Genomic DNA, 20292 nt, shown 5'->3' with positions numbered 1-20292 from the left:
CTCTTTTCCAGGTGAGAGACCACAAGAAAGACAAATTTATTACACAGGAAGTGGTGTTTCTTAAACCATTAATGAGATGATCAATCAGTCTGTAATCACCACTGGATCTAAGCCACTACACATTGCACAATAATTCCTAATAGCCCTGTAATGTCAGCCCAAAGTGCAGAAGTGGGTGCTGAGACCACACAGTGAGAGGACGTATATGAGGCAAACCAGCTCCCACTCGAGCTGAAACCAAAGGCATCTGAGAGTCTGTCTGACTCAATTTCAATTGCAAAAAAGATGTGACCTCAAATAATCTTCTCCATATGTTTAATACCATGAGCTTTTACATGGACTTTGGCTGATTATTTATTTTTTTGAAGGATACTTTGTATTTTAGTGAAAGAAAAGCAAGAAAGACAAACTTGCTTCTATCCATCACGAGTCCCACAAGGACATCTGGAAACTCATTCCAGCTATCTGAATTTCCACAAATGTTTGGATCTTTTACAGTTTCACTATGGAACTGAGTAGACTGGAATCTTATTGTTTCCAACCAGCATGGTTATAGCATATTATACAAACATACTGGGCTAACAGACCCAGTGTTTCATTTACTATTATTGCATATTCATTGCACAGATATTCCTCTTAAACAGAATTAATAATCAAAAATGTGTCTTAAGATAAGGTCTTCTAAGCGGACATCTGAGAAGACACGTTTAGACACCGAGGAGACCCCATGTGCCCTTCACCTTTTAATGAAAATGAGAGATGAGGATGCAGTACAACACAAGCCTACAAACTGTGAATAAAAACTGAACAATTGTTATTCAATTGCTTTTTCAACAGAATATCAATAGACGGATTACCTAAAACAGTAGGACTTCTACAAGTAAAATCTTTCAGTGAATTCCTGATGAAACCAAATACATAGGTTTCATTACATAACATGGTCACTGAAATTAAAACACAGTGCATACTCAAGATGTAGCGGCACAATCAAGGCTACTGGCAGTGTGTAACAACACAACAGATCTGTGTACTTCATGCACTTTTGGCTTTATGTGGTCCAATGTTTATTTTGTGCACTCCTATATGACAAAGCTTGCCATCTGATCAATAAAGTATCTCTTATCCTCTATAGAGAGGATAAGAGAGACTTTATTGATTATTAAAGTGTCTCTTATCCCATCTGTTAGCAATAAAGTCTCTCATCCTATCTATGATCAATAAAGTATCTCTTATCCCATCTATTATCAATAAAGTCTCTCTTACCCTCTCTACAATCAATAAAGTGTCTCTTATCCAATCTATAATCAATAAAGTCTCTCTTATCCTATCTATGTTCAATAAAGTATCTCTTATCCCATCTATTATCAATAAAGTCTCTCTTATCCTCTCTACGATCAATAAAGTGTCTCTTATCCAATCTATAATCAATAAAAAGTCTCTTTTATCCTGTCTATGATAAAGTCTCGGCTTTTATACTGTCCCATGTTTTTCAGTGGCTGTAACCCCCAAACCCTAATTCAACACCTATATGACTGCATAAGCCTTCAATCTTTTAAGTGACAATTCAAGAGTCCACTAGTGTTTCCCTTCCCACATGTTAATCAACCCATCCTGTCTCTCCACCTGCCCTTTATGCCTTCCTTCTTACAGTCCGGTCATGTACATCTCGGAACTCTTAATGCTTCATCATACCTGCTCTTAATGCCTTTTCACCTGATGTTGTGTGTGTGTGTGTTTGTGTGTGTTTATATATATATATATATATATATATATATATATATATATATATATATATATATATATATATATATATATATGAGAGAGAGAGAGAGAGAGAGAAAGAGAAAATGTCAAGGTTTTCACAGAAATAGGGTATTTCAAACAGGTCTTTCATCAGCTTCTGAATTTCTAGGAGGTCGAACCAGTTCATATTAGACAAAGTAGATTCAAGAGTTTTACTACCTTTACATCTGACAGCACAACAATGCAGTTACTCCCTGGAATTTACCTCATTTTAGATAGATAGATAGATAGATAGATAGATAGATAGATAGATAGATAGATAGATAGATAGATAGATAGATAGATAGATAGATAGATAGATAGATAGATAGATAGATAGATAGATAGATAGATAGATGTGTGTGAGAATATGAGACACGAACTATCCTATTTGTCATTCTATTTGTCTCAAGTCTTCATCCCATTTGAACAATAGCCTCCTTTATATTGCTCAGCTCTTTACATTACATTCTTTAGATTTCAGGTGAATAAGTCTTGTCAAGTTACACCTAAACTTAAATTAAGTTATCTGAAAGTTTGTTATACTATGCATGCATGTATAAAACCAGAGTGAGAATACCAGAATACCTGTTCACATGACTACTATGATCTGCCTAAAAGGGATTTTCCAATTTTAGGATGCATGTAAATCCAAAAACTATCATAGAGAAGCTGATGCTAAAAACCCACAGTGGTCCCGATCTGATACCGTAGTACACACTTATAGTACTGAAGTACACACTTAATGCAGCCTTCCTAAGTTACCCCTCAAACAAACAATTCAGAGTAGGAGACTATTGTGTAGCAGTCAGGCCTCTGTCTCATATGTCTTTCACATTTAACATTTCCTGAACTAAAGTCCACTGGTCTTATCTTTTGAGCTAGACTGATTGCTAAAAGCTTAAAATAAATGAATTGAGCTTAGTGGAATATAACTAATGGAATATAGACAGTTTCCTCTGGTCGAATGGCTGGAATGTATGACAATATAATGGCCATTGTGTTTCTCCTGAGAGTTACTCTCGCTTGTTCTAATTAGTAGAAGGAAAGCGATAGAAATGACCAGAGCCAGAAAAACAGATGCCATGAGGCGTTTGAGCTCCAACTCCAACTTTCACTTCCTCAGCAGAGTGATAATGTGCAAAGCTCTGGATTTCTTGTTACATGTAATTGCTTGGTAAACACACAGTGAACTTTTTTGTGCTAGTAAGACTAAAATACTAGTCCACAGTAAAACATTCATAAACCTCTTTCAGATTATATATATGTGTGTATGTATATACACTGCCTGGCCAAAAAAAGGTCACACACTAATATTTCGTTGGACCACCTTTAACTTTGATTAGGGCATGCATTCACTGTGGCATCGTTTCCACAAACTTCTGCAATGTCACATTTATTTCTGTCCAGAGTTGCATTAATTTTCCCCCCAGATCTTGTAGTGCTGATTGGAGATTTGGACCACTGCGCAAAGTCTTCTCCAGTACATCCCAATGATTCTCAATGGGGTTCAGGTCTGGACTCTGTGGTGGCCAATCCATGTGTGAAAATGATGTGTCATGCTCCCTGAACCACTCTTTCACAATTTGAGCCTGATGAATCCTGGCATTGTCATCTTGGAATATGCCCGTACCATCAAGATAGAAAAATCCATTGATGGAATAACCTGGTTGTTCAGTATATTCAGGTAGTCAGCTGACCTCATTCTTTGGCCGCACAACATTGCTGAACCTAGACCTGACCAACTCATAGCACTGCCCCCACAGGCTTGTAAGGTAGGTACTAGACATGATTGGTGCATCACTTCAGCCGCCTCTCTTCTTACCCTGATGCACCCATCACTCTGCAACAGGGTAAATCTGGACTCATCAGACCACATGACCTTCTTCCATTGCTCCAGAGTCCAATCTTTATGCTCCCTAGCAAACTGAAGCCATTTTTGCCAGTTAGCCTCACTGACAAGTTGTTTTCTTAAGGCTGCACAGCTGTTTAGTCCCAATCCCTTGAGTTCCCTTCGCATTGTGTGTGTGGAAATGCTGTTACTTTCACTATTAAATATATCGCTGAGTTCTATTGTTGTTTTTCTACGATTTGATCTCACCACACGTTTAGGTGATCGCCGATCACGATCATTCAAGATTTTCATCCGACCACATTCCTTCCTTGAAGATGATGTTTCCTCACTGTCCTTCCACTTTTTAATAATGTGTTGGACAGTTCTTAATCTGATTTTAGTAGTTTCTCCTTAGCAGTTTTCTCTGCTTGATGCATGCCAGTAATTTGACCCTTCTGAAACAAATTAACATCTTTTCCATGACCACATGATGTGTCTTTCGACATGGTTGTTTAACAAATGAGAAGCTACTCACTGCATCAGTTAGGATCAAATAACTTGTTGCCAGCTGAAACAATCAATAATTATCCAATGGGCGGCTCTTATCTATTTGCTTAGTTAAGTCCAGGTGGTGACCTTTTTTTTTGGCCAGGCAGTGTGTGTGTGTGTGTGTGTAATACACACACACACTGCATTAAATAAGCCTTCACACCTTTGAACGTTCACATATTGTTGTCCTGGAAAGTATCAGAGTTTGAGAGCATACCTACACAAACATCATGATGACTAAGCAGCTATGGAAAGACGTCCAGGACAAAAATTACAAATCAGATGTGGTTCTAAAAAATCTCAATATTTGAATATTCGGCAGAGCACCATTAAATTCATTATTAAGACATGGAAAGAATATAACATAACTGCAACTAGACAAGCAGTCAGTGACTGATTAGGGAGGACAATAATCAGAGAAGCGACCAAGAGGTCGAAGGTTACTCTGAAGGAGCTAGAGAGCTCTGCATCTGAAATGGACACAGGACTATTTCCTGGACACTCCAAAGCTGAGCTTTTTGAAAGAGTGGCAAGAAGCCACAGCTTAACAATTTCTTCAATGAAATTAAATGAATACAGAATCCATTAAAATTTGTACCCTGGCTTCAGAGCAAACCTCAGCACTGAAACAGCATTGATGTTTCTAGATGTAGCCACTGCTTTTGACACTATAGATCACAGAATGCTTCATAATCAGCCTGAGAACTTTCAGGAAATGTGTTACATTGGTTTTCTACATATTTAACTGGAAGACTATATTTTGGCTGTATTTTAAATATAAGAGAACATGTCTCAGATCAGCATATTCTCTGTGGTGTGCCACAAGGCTCGATACTTGACCTACTTTCATTCTCTTTGTACATGTTGCCACTAGGTCAGAGGATTAAGATAAATGGAATCAATGTTCATAGTCACGCAGATGATGCACAACTGTACCTAAGTAGTGCCGGATGATGTCACTACTGCAGATAAACTGGTAATCTCGCCATCATTGTTAGCTGGATTAATAGCAATTTTTATTAAAATTTTATTATGACAAAATAGTACTGAGGCAAAGAGGTGAAGTGTAAGAAAGTGTAAGAAATGTGTAAGAAGGTAGGAATGTTTGTGTTATTCTAGATTCTGATTTAATGTCATTTAATATTAATAAAATTGCATTATATAATTTAAGGAATGCAGCACAATTGAGACTATCTCTGGCTACAAGATGATAAGAAATTGATTCATGCATTGTTCTTTTTTTTCCTCAACTTGACTACTATAATTAATTGATCCCTGCAACTACAGCCACCAAACTGCAACTTGTACAAAATAGAGCAGATAAATATCAAAATGGACCAAAAAAAAGCATTGAAGAATGGTAAAATCCAAACACTGCTCATCAGCCCGAGAACACCACCCCCACAGTGAAGCATGGTACAGTCCAAACACTGGACAGAGCCAAATCCAGGGCAGTCCTTAAAGAAAACTTGTTCTAGTCTGTATGAGACCTGAGACCAGGACAGGGTTTCACCATCCATCAATATAAATGTAAATGTAAGCCAAAGCCACACAGGAGTGATTCAAATACAAGAAGCTCAATGAGGGGCCATGGGTAAAAATGTTTGCACAGCTGATGAAGGACCTGTATCTGAAACTTACAGTTTCTCTGGAAACTTTGTGTACTTCGCTGCAATTTTTGACTGGCTGCATTATATCTATCTACACACACACACACAAATTGGAAATCTAATCCAAAACACAATTCAGTATTTACTAATTCTTTGGCCATTGGTAGCATTATAATAAATCACAGCAGTGATGCTTCTGTGTATGTGAGTTCATAAGCCACACACTGTAAACTCAACGAAACAACTGACAAAGAACATGACACAGCTACCCGGCGAAAGTGAAAAACTCACATTCTTTGCAAGCACAGCTTCTCAGCATGAGAATCCAATTATTTGCTGGCTTTGTAGGGCCACACTAAACCACTGCTCCAGAACACACGCTACACTACGATACGGCTGTGGTAAACAAACCAGAGGATAACAAAATGGAGAAGGATAAAAACACTTGACCATGACAAATGCAGAGGGAGGAAGACCTGGTTGAGTCACAAGTTAGAAGTACAGAGAGGCTTGTGTCTGGATCCATCTGAGCCAGTCTCCCCCTCACACATTCTAGCTGATGTGTTGGATATGATTCCATCCACTATCCCCATCTTTTTGCTATTAGACATCTGGCAGCCATATTGAATTGAGCAAGAACAGCTTAGACAGATGGATGCGTGTCTCAGGGGTGACGGTCATATGACCGTATCAAACACGCATGGAAAACTTGTCAGGTTTGTTGCCATGCAGGCAAGCAGGCATTTTGTTCAATGGCAACAGGTCAGTTATGTTCTCATGACCCTACAACCTGTCTGACCAATTTTAAAATGGCCACCAGATGGCAAACAGGTTTAATTAGCCAAGACGTGGAGTATATCGAAATGAAGAGGAATTGGTTATTGGTTAGAGACATACAGTCAAGTCCTGCTACAAGCTATCCGTTACGAGATTAAAAACTTATCTTAACTTCAAAGCCCTCAGAGAAAAGCTATTACATGATGGCCCATATATCAAAAGGTGTCATTAATCAGAGCCATGAACACACCAACACAATGAATAATTCAATGTTTGCAGAAACTGCTTGTGTTATGGTTGACAAACTGAACTAGCTTTTAAAATTTTTAGCAGATTTTAGTCCATATTTTAGAATGAATTCTCATGCTTCCTCAGTGGCCACATCTGAATTTCAGGATCAAGTGAAAAACGCATTCCGTCTTCACCCATCTTCAATCTCTGGTGTGTTTGGCTTCTCGATTCACACAGCAGATGCTGCCCCGAATGTTCTATTTCCCTGTATAATCTTTCATTCAGTCACACTCATAGTATACTTACAGCATTACAGTTGCCAATGCCTCTTATAATTTCAGTAACTAAAGAGAACATTTAAACTATTTAACATTAGAGCTTTCAAAACCAAGAACATCCATAGCATAGTCCACAATATATCTACTTGCAGAGGAAATAATCCAGACTCCACAATTACTCTTCCCTATTCAGAACATTTTGAAAAACTGTAGCTAGAATTAGGATTAGTATTAGGATGCAGTAAGGGTTAGGATGAGCATTAGGGCTAGAGTGTAGTCAGCATTAAAGTTAGGATTAACGTTAGAATTAGGGTAAGATTTAGGTTGCAGTTCATTTTAGACTGTAGTTAGCATTAGAGCTAGGGTTAGATTTAGATTGCAGCTGGTGTTGGATTAAGTGATTCCAAAAAAGATTATAGGGTTTTGTGTTATAGTCTTTGTTCTTACTGACAAATTCTAAAATTCTTGGACTGTGCAGCTGTCACAGGCCAACTCAGGGTGAGCATCTGCATTTAGGACATTCACATTTGTATTACATTCTGCACTTAAACAACTGGTTTGGGAACCACATTTTAAACAAATTCAGTTAATATATTCAATAGTTAACTGCAAAACAATACTGTATCAAAAATCTGAACAAAGATGCCAGGATCATTTGCGTCATACGTTTGAACAGTGCTGAAGAGTCTTAGCTTTGAGAAACGGGGTCATAACGCCCATAACTGCTCTCCCAGTCTCAGAGCTCCAGTCATCTTAAAGAAAAAATATTTTATATAAAAGTATATAAGAATAAATTCATGACATTTGGGTTTTTATTTTTACAAGTACTTCAGAGCTCACTATAATTTGGTTTACATTCAGAGCGATGGTCTCTGACCAACAGACTTCAGTTCTTGTTTCTAAAGCATTTTTTCAAAAGACTGCACATATACCTGTGCTGTGACTACTCTTACATCAGCATCTCCACCTGTATGACTCTCCGGCTCTGCTGAATGCCAACACATTCTAAACATGCACTGGTTAGGCGATCACCTGAACCAAATCATACGAGTATCATGGGATCATGAAAGACCCATGAAAGCTGTGGCTGGAAATCCAGGTTATTCCACCAACATTCAAACATTTTTAGTACATTATTCAAGGTCTGAAAACACTGCTGAGCCTTTTTGTTTTGAGCAGTCATCATTTTCTGCACATAAATGCTTCAAATTACAATATTTTTACTTGGAATTTGGGAGAAATCTCATTAGTTTCCATGGCAGCTGAACAGAGACTGTAAGGGCTGGTCCATGGTCTGTGTAGGGACTATAAGGGTTGGTCTGTGGTCTGTGCAAGGTCTATAAGGGTTGGTCTGTGGTCTGTGCAGGGTCTATAAGGGTTGGTCTGTGGTCTGTGCAGGGTCTATAAGGGTTGGTCTGTGGTCTGTGCAGGGTCTATAAGGGTTGGTCTGTGGTCTGTGCAGGGTCTATAAGGGTTGGTCTGTGGTCTGTGCAGGGTCTATAAGGGTTGGTCTGTGGTCTGTGCAGGGTCTATAAGGGTTGGTCTGTGGTCTGTGCAGGGTCTATAAGGGTTGGTCTGTGGTCTGTGCAGGGTCTATAAGGGTTGGTCTGTGGTCTGTGCAGGGTCTATAAGGGTTGGTCTGTGGTCTGTGCAGGGTCTATAAGGGTTGGTCTGTGGTCTGTGCAGGGTCTATAAGGGTTGGTCTGTGTAGCCCACTCACCAAGGCAGCTGCTACTGGACCATGGCTTCGGGCAGACTCATCAAGCCCCTCCCACACAGTGCCCGCAAATCTGGGCAGAGAGAAATGACTCCCAGATGCCCCTGGCCTCCGAGCTCCCGCTAAACAAAAGTGCTGTGTGAGATGCAGGCATGTAGAAGGGCTGGGCTAACACCAGTCCAGCAGGGAAACGCACAGCACAAACCATTGGCCTCAAATTGGAGAGCACAGCACGCAGAGCCACGCAGTGAGAGAAAGTCAGACAGACAACTATATCATTCTCCGATTTACTACAAAGACAGTTCAGATCCAACAGAACACTGTGGTGGAACACCCCATGAATTATAGAGCACCATTATTATTCATCTAAAAGCTTTTCTAGTTTAGTCTAAAACGCTAGTGTTAGCTGTAGCACCATTCATTTGAGATGTCTATATGGTCCTTGGCTTGTATGGTTTGAGTAAGTCACAAAGAGCATTAAAAAACATCCTTACCATTCACATCAGAACCTGATATACCAGTATGTGACAAAGACTGGCATGAGAAGGGGTTCATAATATCTACCCTGACACTACATCTACACTTTGACGGCCTTCATTTTAAAAAAAGGAACACATTTTGTTCCAAGCTATCTATCATTCTGTACAGTACTCTCCTAAAGCTTGTGGAATATTACAGCTATCTACAATACAGTAAAATCTTGAAATTTTGCAGTACAAAAATATATTACAAATCTCCAGGAATATTTACATGGGCACTTTCTGAACAAATGCATCTACAAGACACCCATAAACCTCAGGAGGGTTACGAATGAACAGAGAAAAGTGGTATAAGAAAAACTAAAACTTTTAAAAAGTTCAGCACCAGTCAGTTTGCTATTGTGCAACTTTTTTCCTCCTCAAGGGATAAAAACATATTAAATTTCACTGCATGCTTTGGCAGACTTTCGGCATTAGAAAACAACAAAAAGAAGAAGGGGTGAAAGAAGCCTGAAGCCACGACTCCCATCTCTAAACATCCACCCGTCCACTTTAGTCTGGGAACATCAGCAGGCCATGACAGACTCCACTGCTCCTATAAAAACATCCTATAAAAAGAGAGAAAATATCCATTTCAGCAGGGCAGGCGATTACTCTCGTACACTCAGACAGAGAGCAAGATGTTTGCACAGATCAAATATGATAAGTACACACAGTAAAGAAAACAAGTCATATCCCAGCCAGAACCAGCGCATGCACGAATGCATTCATGCACACGCACATACGTTGCACGTTGAGCATACGCACGCGTGCGCATACAAACACAGTTCGCCTCCTGTACGTTTGAGTGGCTGGTTTACTGTTGGCTGCAGTGGCCTCAACATCAGGGATCCACGCATTTCCCCCACAGGAAGGCAGGCCTTAACCAACATACTCCACATGCTTCTAATTCCACTGCACCAAAGGTCATACTGAGAGTCCATGTAAACAAACTCCTCACAGACGCCAAATCAGAACCAGGAGCGTTACACTGTTAATCACAAAACAGTGGCATGTGCAGGACCCACCCTTCAGACTACTGCATCACACCAGCACACAGAGCAGAACCACTCCACACACACACACACGATGGAGAAATCAGGAAATTATACACAAAAATATGATCAATATTAATCCAGTTGGACTAAGCCAGAAGTTAACTGCTCCAAACAAAACTCATTTGTTTTTTAAATGTTTTTCCAGACATAAATAAATCACACCTACACTCTCTGTAGGGAAATTAACTGATTCTTAAATAAATAACTGTGATGCTGTCAGGTTTGCCACTCCTCCAGTCACTGCTCTGTATTGGGTGTGCTGGTAAAGAACCATCCACTGCCTGGAAACAGCAGCTCTCTGCTGTGGTGTGTGCTGTAGGGGAAAGCCTGCCAGTCACACCGCAGACAGACAGCACAATACCAAGAGTTTGTGACTACTAGTTTCGTTTTTTGCAATTAGGTGAGCTTGCTGTTCAAGTGAATCCAATACATTATCAGAAATTTATTTCAATGAATAGATTTTCCCTCCCAAGAAGACAAATACCCTCATTACTGAATGCTGGTGATTTCCATTGCTGCTGTCCTGATAACGGCTTCTGTTTGTCCAGCTAGAACAACCCAGCACATCCACATTCTACTGCTACAAGTAACTGGCGCCACCTGGTGGAGAATTTAAGTGCAATAACCCACTTGAGGTAAAATTAGCCAATTTAATATAAATGAAAGCCATCGTCCAGTTTCATGTGTAGTCCATACAAGTTCCATAGTCTCATGAGTAACTGCAGGATTTGGCATTAGTGCGCGCGCTTGCGCGCACACACACACACACACACACGTGCTGATTGAGTTCTTTTGAACAGCTGAGTGCAAGCACTGGAGCATCTGTCATAGGAGACGTGGTTGGTGTGTCTTGCCTGTAGATGTTTGGGTCCAGTAGAACAGCAGTGTCCTGGGGCAGTTGAGACAGATGCACCACTTTGGTCTTCATCTGCGGCCGGTCGCTCTCGCTCACCCACGAGTCCGGCAGGCTGTGCAGAGAGAAGGAACGTCTTACATGAAATAATCAATCACAGTACCTGAGCTAGAGAGGCTGACACGGCCAAGCGAGCACACAGCAGCGTCCGACGGTGTTAAATACCCTCAAAAGAATATGATTCTTACACATCTTATACAGCATGCTGCGCAAAACCTCCTGAGGAGCTCTTACACATGAATGTTCACTCATCACATCACAGCAGGCCCACTAGGCACTGTAGGAACAACATGCCCAAGACCACAGTGGTGGCAGGACTAGCCTGCTATCTAGCACTGCTGGCACAATCAGGTTGTCATTTGACAAGCCTCTTCTCTCGTTTCCTGAGGCCAAAGCGCACATGGCAATCTCTCAACCTCAGCAGTGAGCTCCCCACTGAACAGGCATGAGATGAGGGGTCAGAGGTGGGGGGTCTGGTTGTAGCTGGTACTTATTTAACAAGATGGGTCACTGTACAACATATCAGTGATACCAAGAGCCCGTCCACAACAGTATCACACTCATCACCTCTCAGACCAACAGTATCAAACCCATCACCTCCAACTACACAAATCACTGGACTGTGAGAATATTTCTGAAATAGAGGTAAACGTTTTGCAGCATAAACCAAATCGTATACCGTATGTGGAATTCAGGGACTCAGTGTTTCATGTATGCATCCAACTCCGCTAAAACATTCTACAGAGAGATTATATTTTTTAGATGTTTTTTCCACGAAGGAGTATTGTTTTGCTTCTTCCAGTGACCCAAAAATCTGTGTTTTAAATATAGTCCCCTGGGGCAGGAGCTTTCTTGGGGTTATCGCTGAGCTGACATCCCTTGTTCAAGTTCCAGATTGATGTGGTCTTTAGAATAGCTCCCGTGAGACCAGGATCGTACTCTCTCTCACACGCTACCACCACCAGCCACTGGAACACTCCAGTCAACACAACTACGTTGTTTCCTGAATACAAGTTTTATGGTCAACATATCGAGAAATAGAAATATTTAAGTAAAGGTGAGGTGATCTAATATCACTGATGTCTCAGCAGCATCTGAAAGGTTAAAGATCTACTGTAAACCCTCTGAAAGAGATGAAACAGCAGGCCAGTGGCAGGACAGAGGAAAACAATATTTACACCAGACACCACCCACGTCTCAACATTCACTAAATCAAGAAAATACCCAAATAATTCTTGCCTGTATGTAATTTCGGGGTCATTAATGGTGACTTGTGAAAGGTCATCTTGTCTTGATTTTGGAAACAAGAAAGAGTTCCTTTAAAAGGTATTGAACCCAGAGCCTTAGACAAACAGCAAGGCTGGATGTGGCTACAACGCGAGAGAGTGAATTACACTGGAAGAGAGCAAGCAGAGCAGACAGACGCAGGCTTTTACCAAGCACAAGAGTGAGAGTCCTAATGTCACAGCGAGAAAACCTTGTGTGTGTGTATGAGATATATATATATATATATAAATAAAAGTAATGAGCATGTTATAAGTGGCTGACATTCTGGGCTGTCTCCAGTAGGGGGCGGCGTTCCTGTACTCACATGTCCTCCGGAGTCCAGTGAAGCAGCAGCTTCACTTTCCCAGAATCTTCCTTTCGCCTTGCAATGACCTAGATATAGAACGGGTTAGATTTAAAAGATACGTATAGTTTTAAAGGGCACAAAACAAGAAGGCATGACGGTGTCTTGGCATGTGAAAACAAGTGGGTATGTAAGCCTAACCCTGATAACTGCTCTAACCCTGGTATCTGCCCCATTACTGCTTTCATTAGTGTCCCAGAGTGGCTCAAGACCCAGAGCCAACACCACCCACTAATGCCACCACCTCACACCACCCACTAACGGCATCCCCAAATCACCACCCAGAAACTTCATGCCAAGCAGATGCACGCGCACGCTGCGTGTGTCGGCGCGGCAGCAGGTCATCCAGACTCACCGTGCTGTGGAACACCACACTGTGACCTTTGCCCTGGCTTTCAATGTGGGTTGCCAGATTAAGGCAGATGGCACGATGGCGGATGGCATCCATAGTCTGTGCATCAAAGAAGTCATGGGGGCGAGCTGTGAAGAGGCAGGACGGGTTACAAAAGACACAACAGACATGCGGGAACGCCAGAACATCACAAAGCAGATGTGGCGATGGAGGAGGCAGTGGGGTGATGGGAGCAGGTGGACAACACTCACGCAGGGACCGCCGACGCTTGTTCTTGAGTTTCCGCCGCTTGTTGATCCCAGCTTTGGAAGGAGATTCCTCCTTCAGCTTGGCTTGGCTGGACAGCTTGGAGGAGCTTTGGGAGCTGAAGTGGGTGGGCACATGGCGTGCTAGCCCCCCCTGGGAGGCAAAAGTGGCATTGCAGCCACCCACTACACACTGAACAAAGAAGGGAAATAAAATGAGAGCAAGAGGAAACGGCATTCCAACAGTGCGTGTTACATTTTTCTTTTATATCAGCATAAATGAAACAAATCACGACACTTTGTTCTGACTGCATTAAAATGTATCCCTATTGCTGGGGACAGGTGTGTACATTTTTAAGGATTGGTTTCCTGTTCTATAGGTCAGGGTTAATGTTCACTCAGCCAGTCACAGTCTCCCTGTCAGGCCTTATAGCTGGTTATGTCCACTGTCTATCTTATGTCTCCTTATCAAAGAAATTAATACACAGACCCTAAATAATTGTTTTTAATTTAGTTTATTATTCAATTACTAGCTGCCAATAAGAAAAATACGATATCAGCTAACAACAGCCAACAGCAGTGCTCAGTTACATAGCTCAACACTCTCTTATGCAGTTATGGGACAGCACTGGATTATAAACTCTGGTTCTTTAACGGTCAACCAAAACAGTGGTCATTTACAAAAAACGTTTCAATCCAATGCATTAAAGTGCAAAAATGACACTGGCAATAGTGAGCATTTAACTAGTGATGGACTGGGGCATAAAGGCTCCTCACAGAGGAGGTGTGAGGTGCGTCGTACCTTGAAAGGTTTGTCCCCACTGTGGGACAGCATGTGTCTCTGCAGCCAGCTCTGACTGGTGGAAGGGGTATTGTACACTTTACAGCCTTTCCACAGACACACAAACACCTGGCACAGAGAAAACCCACACACACACACACACGCACCCGCACACACACACCCACACACCCCCACACACACACATACATACACCCACACACACACATACACACCCACCCACCCACATACACCCACCCACACACACACACACACACCCACACACACACACCCACACCCACACACCCACACACCCACACACCCACACACCCACACACACACACAGCGCAATCCAGCATGTCACTGCCACAAACTGTGGGAGGTTACACTCCTAGTTGTATTTCAGCTGTTTCTATAACGGATGGCTCAGTATTAAAATTTCTTATAACATTGGTGACTAAAATTATCTAGCTTTTAAAAAAAAGAACTTAAATCATTTTTGATTATAACTAAACAGGAAATGTAGAAATATCACAGTGGTAGTAGCAGTATTCAATTCCCTCTAAGTTTTCTAGAATTATTATAATGCTAAATGATATTCTGTGGTTCATGACCATGTATAATTATATCCTAAAAAGATTTTTAAATGATTTAATAATTTATATTTTTTAAATGAAAGAGCAAAATTGTAAGACTCAGCTTTGTTACAGCTCATTTATCACCAGATTTTAGCAGCACCTTTCAACTTAGTTTTTATCTTTAGTCTTTTCTTGAAATCTGATTGCCATATTTTAAGCAATTATTTTACATTGCTTTTAGTATGTTTATTATTAGAGCCAAATTGATTTTTTAAAACTTTTTAAAACTTTTTCAACATTTTCTCACATCTTTGCTTTATTCATATGTGAGTTGTGTTAGCAACAGCTAGTGAGCTACCGACTCACTGTTCAATTGTCACAACAGGATCAGTCAACACCAGTTAAATAATTTCAGTAAGCTAAATATTAGCTGGTGAGATTTCCTTAAACAACAGTAATTATAATTATGTTTTAGCAGAATGGATGAATACGATTGATTGGAAAAGCGGGTGTGGGGGGGGTGTGTTGTATCTGCCTGCACTTTTAGGTGGAGTTTAGGTGTTTTTCATTTAAATTACTTACATTTTCATGTAGCTATTTTTCACCAAGAAGTTTTAGTTTTCATTTCATTGACCAAACCGATATCAGCAAAGTCAAAGATAGCTGACAAATATCATATGCTGAGTCAAAATGGTCAGTAAAAAAGGTATTTTTTAAGCGTCGTCTGCCTGTGTGACGGTGCAGATTCCCGGCAGTGTGAAACTGACCCCCCCACGTTGGCCATCCACGTGCACGCCGCGGATGTGCTCGGCCAGGTCCGGACTGCTGCTGAACAGGAGGGAGCACTGGTCCCAGCAGCAGGGGTACGAGGACCCTTTAGGGCACGCCGAGGACACCACAGCATGGCCGTTCATCATGGCTGGTGTGGAGCGACCACTGGATGCCGTACTCTCAATGTCCATCAGGGTGCTGCTGATACTGAAACAGACACACACACCCTTAGATACACAAACCTCTATGTATGACATACATGCAGTTCATAAGGTGACGCGTTAAGACTTAGTGATAAACTCTTTTTACAAAAATATGGAAATTGTCTTTGTATAGTTCCACATTCTCGCATTCCTGCTTCTAAGAATCGCATAACATGTTACTAAATACTTTCTTTACGTAAAAATGAACTTGTTCTAGTTTTTTACTTCAACGATGTGACATTAAAACCATGATGAGAACTGTGAACCCACCCAGTACTAGATCCAGAAAATACAAGCAGCACCAGAACAAAAGAGACGGCAAAATAATTTAATAATTTAAATAATTTGAACTTCACTTCCAACTAGAGCGCATTGCCTGCATCTGTGCAACACACTTCCAAGCTTTTACACTGAAGTGGACAACATCAGTGCACCCAAGTCCCACCACACTGAGCAGGAGGTGTGTAACGGTGGTGAGGCAGAGGGGAGAGCATGACACCCGTCCTGTAACACGCTCCCACACGCGTGCGCCTGGTCTGTAACACGCTCCCACACGCGTGCGCCTGGTCTGTAACACGCTCCCACACGCGCGCGCCTGGTTTGTAACACGCTCCCACACGCGCGCGCCTGGTCTGTAACACGCTCCAACACGCGCGCCCCTGGTCTGTAACACGCTCCCACACGCGCGCGCCTGGTCTGCAACACGCTCCTCACATGGGGACGCCTGTCCTGTAATGTGTTACCTTGCGTGCACACACACACACACAGACAAACACACACAAGGACGCCTGTCCTGTAACACAATCCCTTGCACGCACAGAGTGGAGGAGAGGGAAGGACACAACCGCCCCTCACACACTTCCTGTGTCAATCTGTTGCTGCCTTTTCAAACTTAACTGCTCACATCCACGAGACATAAAACCCCAGGCTGGATAATAATGGAGGACAACTCTGCCTGTCTGGCCCCTCCAGCTGTCTGTGCCCCCAAACACACACTTCACTGGAACTAAAATGTCTGACCTTTTCAAAGCACCTGAGTGTTAACTGGGCCCAAGTGAGGATTAACCCAAGCCCTAATCTGAAAGCTCTGTGGCTGTGTGCGCCCTGTGCTGTCTTGGGCCTGTGTGCGCCCTGTGCTGTCTTGGGCCTGTGTGCACCCTGTGCTGTGTCTGTCTCACGCTCCCCATGGCGCACACAGCTGTCATCAAGTGTGCTGTACTATGCATCACTAACCCAATTATATCCTGAAAAACACTTGGGCCTCATTCATACCCACACAGATTTTACAGTTTTACCCTGATATTCCCAGACGATGTAACATGATACAATTAAATAGCAATCAGTAGCTCATTCATGATATTTATTGAGAAACTGATCATTTTAAACTCCAAATCTCCTCTGACGGCCACAGCAGGGATGATATGAACACGTTCCTTCATAACGTGATCATTATTATGGTTCAGTAATACCGTGGCAGTTAAAATAGATTGAAAGCATTTAAAAATCTCTAACAGACACGAAAATTATTTCATGACAGGAACTATATTGATACATTGACATTTTAATGACCCTTAAAACACTTTATAGCACTGATATATATATATATATATATATATATATTTTTTATTAAGACACACACACACAGTCTCTAATAATGGTGCAGGTTTAAGTCTATAGACCCTGTACATCTACGGTGGGTCTGTAATGGAGGGACTGTTGTTACTCAATTACTCAAGTTGTGTTCAGTAAGAATTCTAAGTCACTTTGGAAAAAAGCTGTGAAATTCCATAAATGTAAACTAGTTTTAGACCACATGGCCAACAATGTCTGTAGTATATATATGTAATATACATGGCATGGCCAAATCAACATAGCTGAATTAACTTCTACAGACAGCTGGAACGGACAGTTATGACTGGACTTCCTTAAAAATTCCCCGTCCATAACCAGCAGGGCTGAACAAGCTCTCAAAGATACAAGAACATGAGAATTCTAACCACATTTCTATTGGAATCATCATCATCATCCTGGAAAAATTCAGGATTTCCTCATCATGAAAACCATATCGCACTTGGATCTGTGTTGATCAGTGTAAGAGTGAACTGTGGGTAAAAACTTTACATGGATTGTGTATAGTACTTCTAGAACAGAAAATGTCTGTCTCTGCACCACCGGAGAACTACAGGAGCATTTAAGCTCATTTCATACAAAGCACTGGTTTTGATTAGAAGGGGATTTGAAGAAACTGATTTTTTGTGTATTTTTTGAGGAGCTGCTGGAGGCAATGAGAAAACAGCTGTTAACAGACTAAATCTCATCCCTAGACATCGGTGGGAGGGAGCCCAAAAGAACCTGAAAGAACAATTCATCAAACTACAACAGCCAAAATTACAAGACAAAATTCCAACATTCAAAGCAATTACACAAACAGCGTCCAGCTGTGATACACGCATTATTCTTGAAGAAAAAAACCCCACATGCAAATATCTAAAAGATGTCACATGGAGGGGTCGTGTGACGCTCGCACCTACACAGAGGGCATGTGCTTTAGGCTCGCCAGTGTGTCCACTGCAAAGTGCATTTTAGAAGGCACTTTTCTGCCCAAAAGCCCCCACGTCTCTCTCTTATTCAAGATGTTGGAATGTGGTTAAGAGAAACTCATGTGTCTAAATAAAAGCATCCCCAGTGAACACAAGAGATAAACAGATTTGTGATATTGATAACGATGATACAGTAAGTTTAGTTTCCTGCCAAAGTTCGGAAGCAATATTCAAAGACAGTGCCAATTGGGCCTAATCTGTGTCAGAACACCTTGTTACTCTGATCTGTATATTTTTCTGTATCTCTCCTCGGCTATGGGCAGAGCAGTCACCAAAGGTACTTCACTGCCAGTTATACTGTGTATGACTATGTAACGAATCAACTTTGATTTGATGTTCAAGTGGTTATATGTTATAGGATTAAAAAAAAAACAAAAAAAAAACCTTCTCAGTCTAGGCTTCAAAACACAATAATAGATGTGTGAATTTTGTATAATGACATAAGCAGTTCCACATATTAGCAAATAAGTAACGTGAGGCTTCAGGAGCGGTTAGGGGCCCAAAGAGAGTAGGAAGCATCGTATACAGGCGCGATGATGTTTAACCCACTAACGTGCAGGAGGAGGCATCACGAGAACAAACCTCCAGCGCGTGGACACGTGTCGGTTGATGTCGTGTAAGCGCTCGCGTTTAGTGTTACGCTAGGATTGGGCTGCAGGCGCACGATGTTCAAACCTGTCCTCCGAGTCCACGCGGCTGAGCGGCTCTCCGTCAGACGACGACATCTCCACGCTGGCCCTGCGCTTGGCTCCGTGGCCCGCTTTGTGCACGCACTCCTCCCGTTTGCTCGCGCCGCACTCCCCGGGAGAGGGCACGCTCTCCTCTCTTTGTTCTCGCTTCAGCTCGCTCGTCACGTCTGCCGCCCGCGCGCTACCGGAGCTCTTCTCCTCGTGGCGCTTCTCCAGCACGCTGGCCTCCGGCTCTCCTTTAGCCTCCAAGCGCACGTCCCCGTCGGTACCCGGGCTTCCCCGAGGTTCGTTATCCGCGCTCACGGGTTTCTCTTCCCGTGTCACCTCGCCGGGCTCGCGGTGCTCGTCCATCTTAACGTGATCGCCCGGTTCCTGACGCGAAGCACGCAGGCCCTCGCGTCTGTCCTCGCGCTCTAAAGTGCCATTGTGGTCGCCAGGGTTGGAAGAGTCTTGCTCAGACGCATCGCAGGTTGTGGTGGCCATTCTAATCGCCAAAACTTGCTTTTATGTATGTAAATAAACGTAAGAAGCGCGAGCGAACAGAAATGCGGACACTTGCTGTTCTCCGCGAGCACACAGTAATGTTGCGCACGGACGTGATGGGCGGAGCCGTGTGACGTCAGCGCCTGCGCCTCCACGTGTTCGCACTTCTTCAAACAGCCTGGTTTGTGTTTTCAGTGAAATGTGAATTTGAGTTTTTCTTAAGGATGTATCCCGTGTAAGAGACATATACTACGCATCTGCTATGAATTAATAAAAAGCAGTAGCAGAGAAAATACTTATCTTTCACTCAAAAAAGGCATAGAGTATATATACATATATACACACACACACACATATATATATATATATATATATATATATATATATATATATATATATAAATATATATAAATAAATGTATCTATATATATAAATATAAATATATATATATTTATATATGTATATATATATGTGTGTGTGTGTGTGTACATATATGTACATATATATTCATATGTATACATATGTACATTTTCTATGTACATATATATATTCATATATATATATATATATATATATATATATATATATATATGTGTGTGTATATATATACATACATTTATACATATATATATATTATACATACACACACACACATACATATATATTTTATATATATATATATATATATATATATAT

At 41.6% G+C, this 20292-nt stretch overlaps 1 protein-coding gene across 1 annotated transcript; it reads right to left on the bottom strand.

Moving 5' to 3' along the window:
• Nucleotides 1-9051: 9051 nt before the first annotated feature.
• aebp2 (AE binding protein 2) lies at nt 9052-19676 on the bottom strand. Its single transcript, XM_027025623.2, has 8 exons — nt 19100-19676; nt 15618-15828; nt 14297-14404; nt 13501-13687; nt 13253-13377; nt 12859-12926; nt 11209-11322; nt 9052-9865 (listed from the first exon to the last, which is right to left on the bottom strand). Exons 1-8 carry the CDS (start codon nt 19594-19596, stop codon nt 9853-9855), a joined length of 1323 nt encoding a protein of 440 aa, XP_026881424.1. The 5' UTR covers nt 19597-19676; the 3' UTR covers nt 9052-9852.
• Nucleotides 19677-20292: the final 616 nt, after the last annotated feature.

Source organism: Electrophorus electricus, chromosome 7 (assembly GCF_013358815.1).
Source record: "Electrophorus electricus isolate fEleEle1 chromosome 7, fEleEle1.pri, whole genome shotgun sequence".
Taxonomy (NCBI): domain Eukaryota; kingdom Metazoa; phylum Chordata; class Actinopteri; order Gymnotiformes; family Gymnotidae; genus Electrophorus; species Electrophorus electricus.
This window is presented reverse-complemented; position numbering and strand designations above follow the sequence as displayed.

Excerpts from the sequence above, each read along its gene's own strand:
- aebp2 (XM_027025623.2), bottom strand. The coding sequence starts at position 19,596 with ATGGCCACCACAACCTGCGATGCGTCTGAGCAAGACTCTTCCAACCCT. Across the intron at positions 13,378-13,500 it reads CAAGCGTCGGCGGTCCCTGC|CTCGCCCCCATGACTTCTTT; the intron begins GTGAGTGTTGTC and ends GCCTCTTCACAG. Across the intron at positions 11,323-12,858 it reads CACTGGACTCCGGAGGACAT|CCTGCCGGACTCGTGGGTGA; the intron begins GTGAGTACAGGA and ends CTCTCTGCACAG.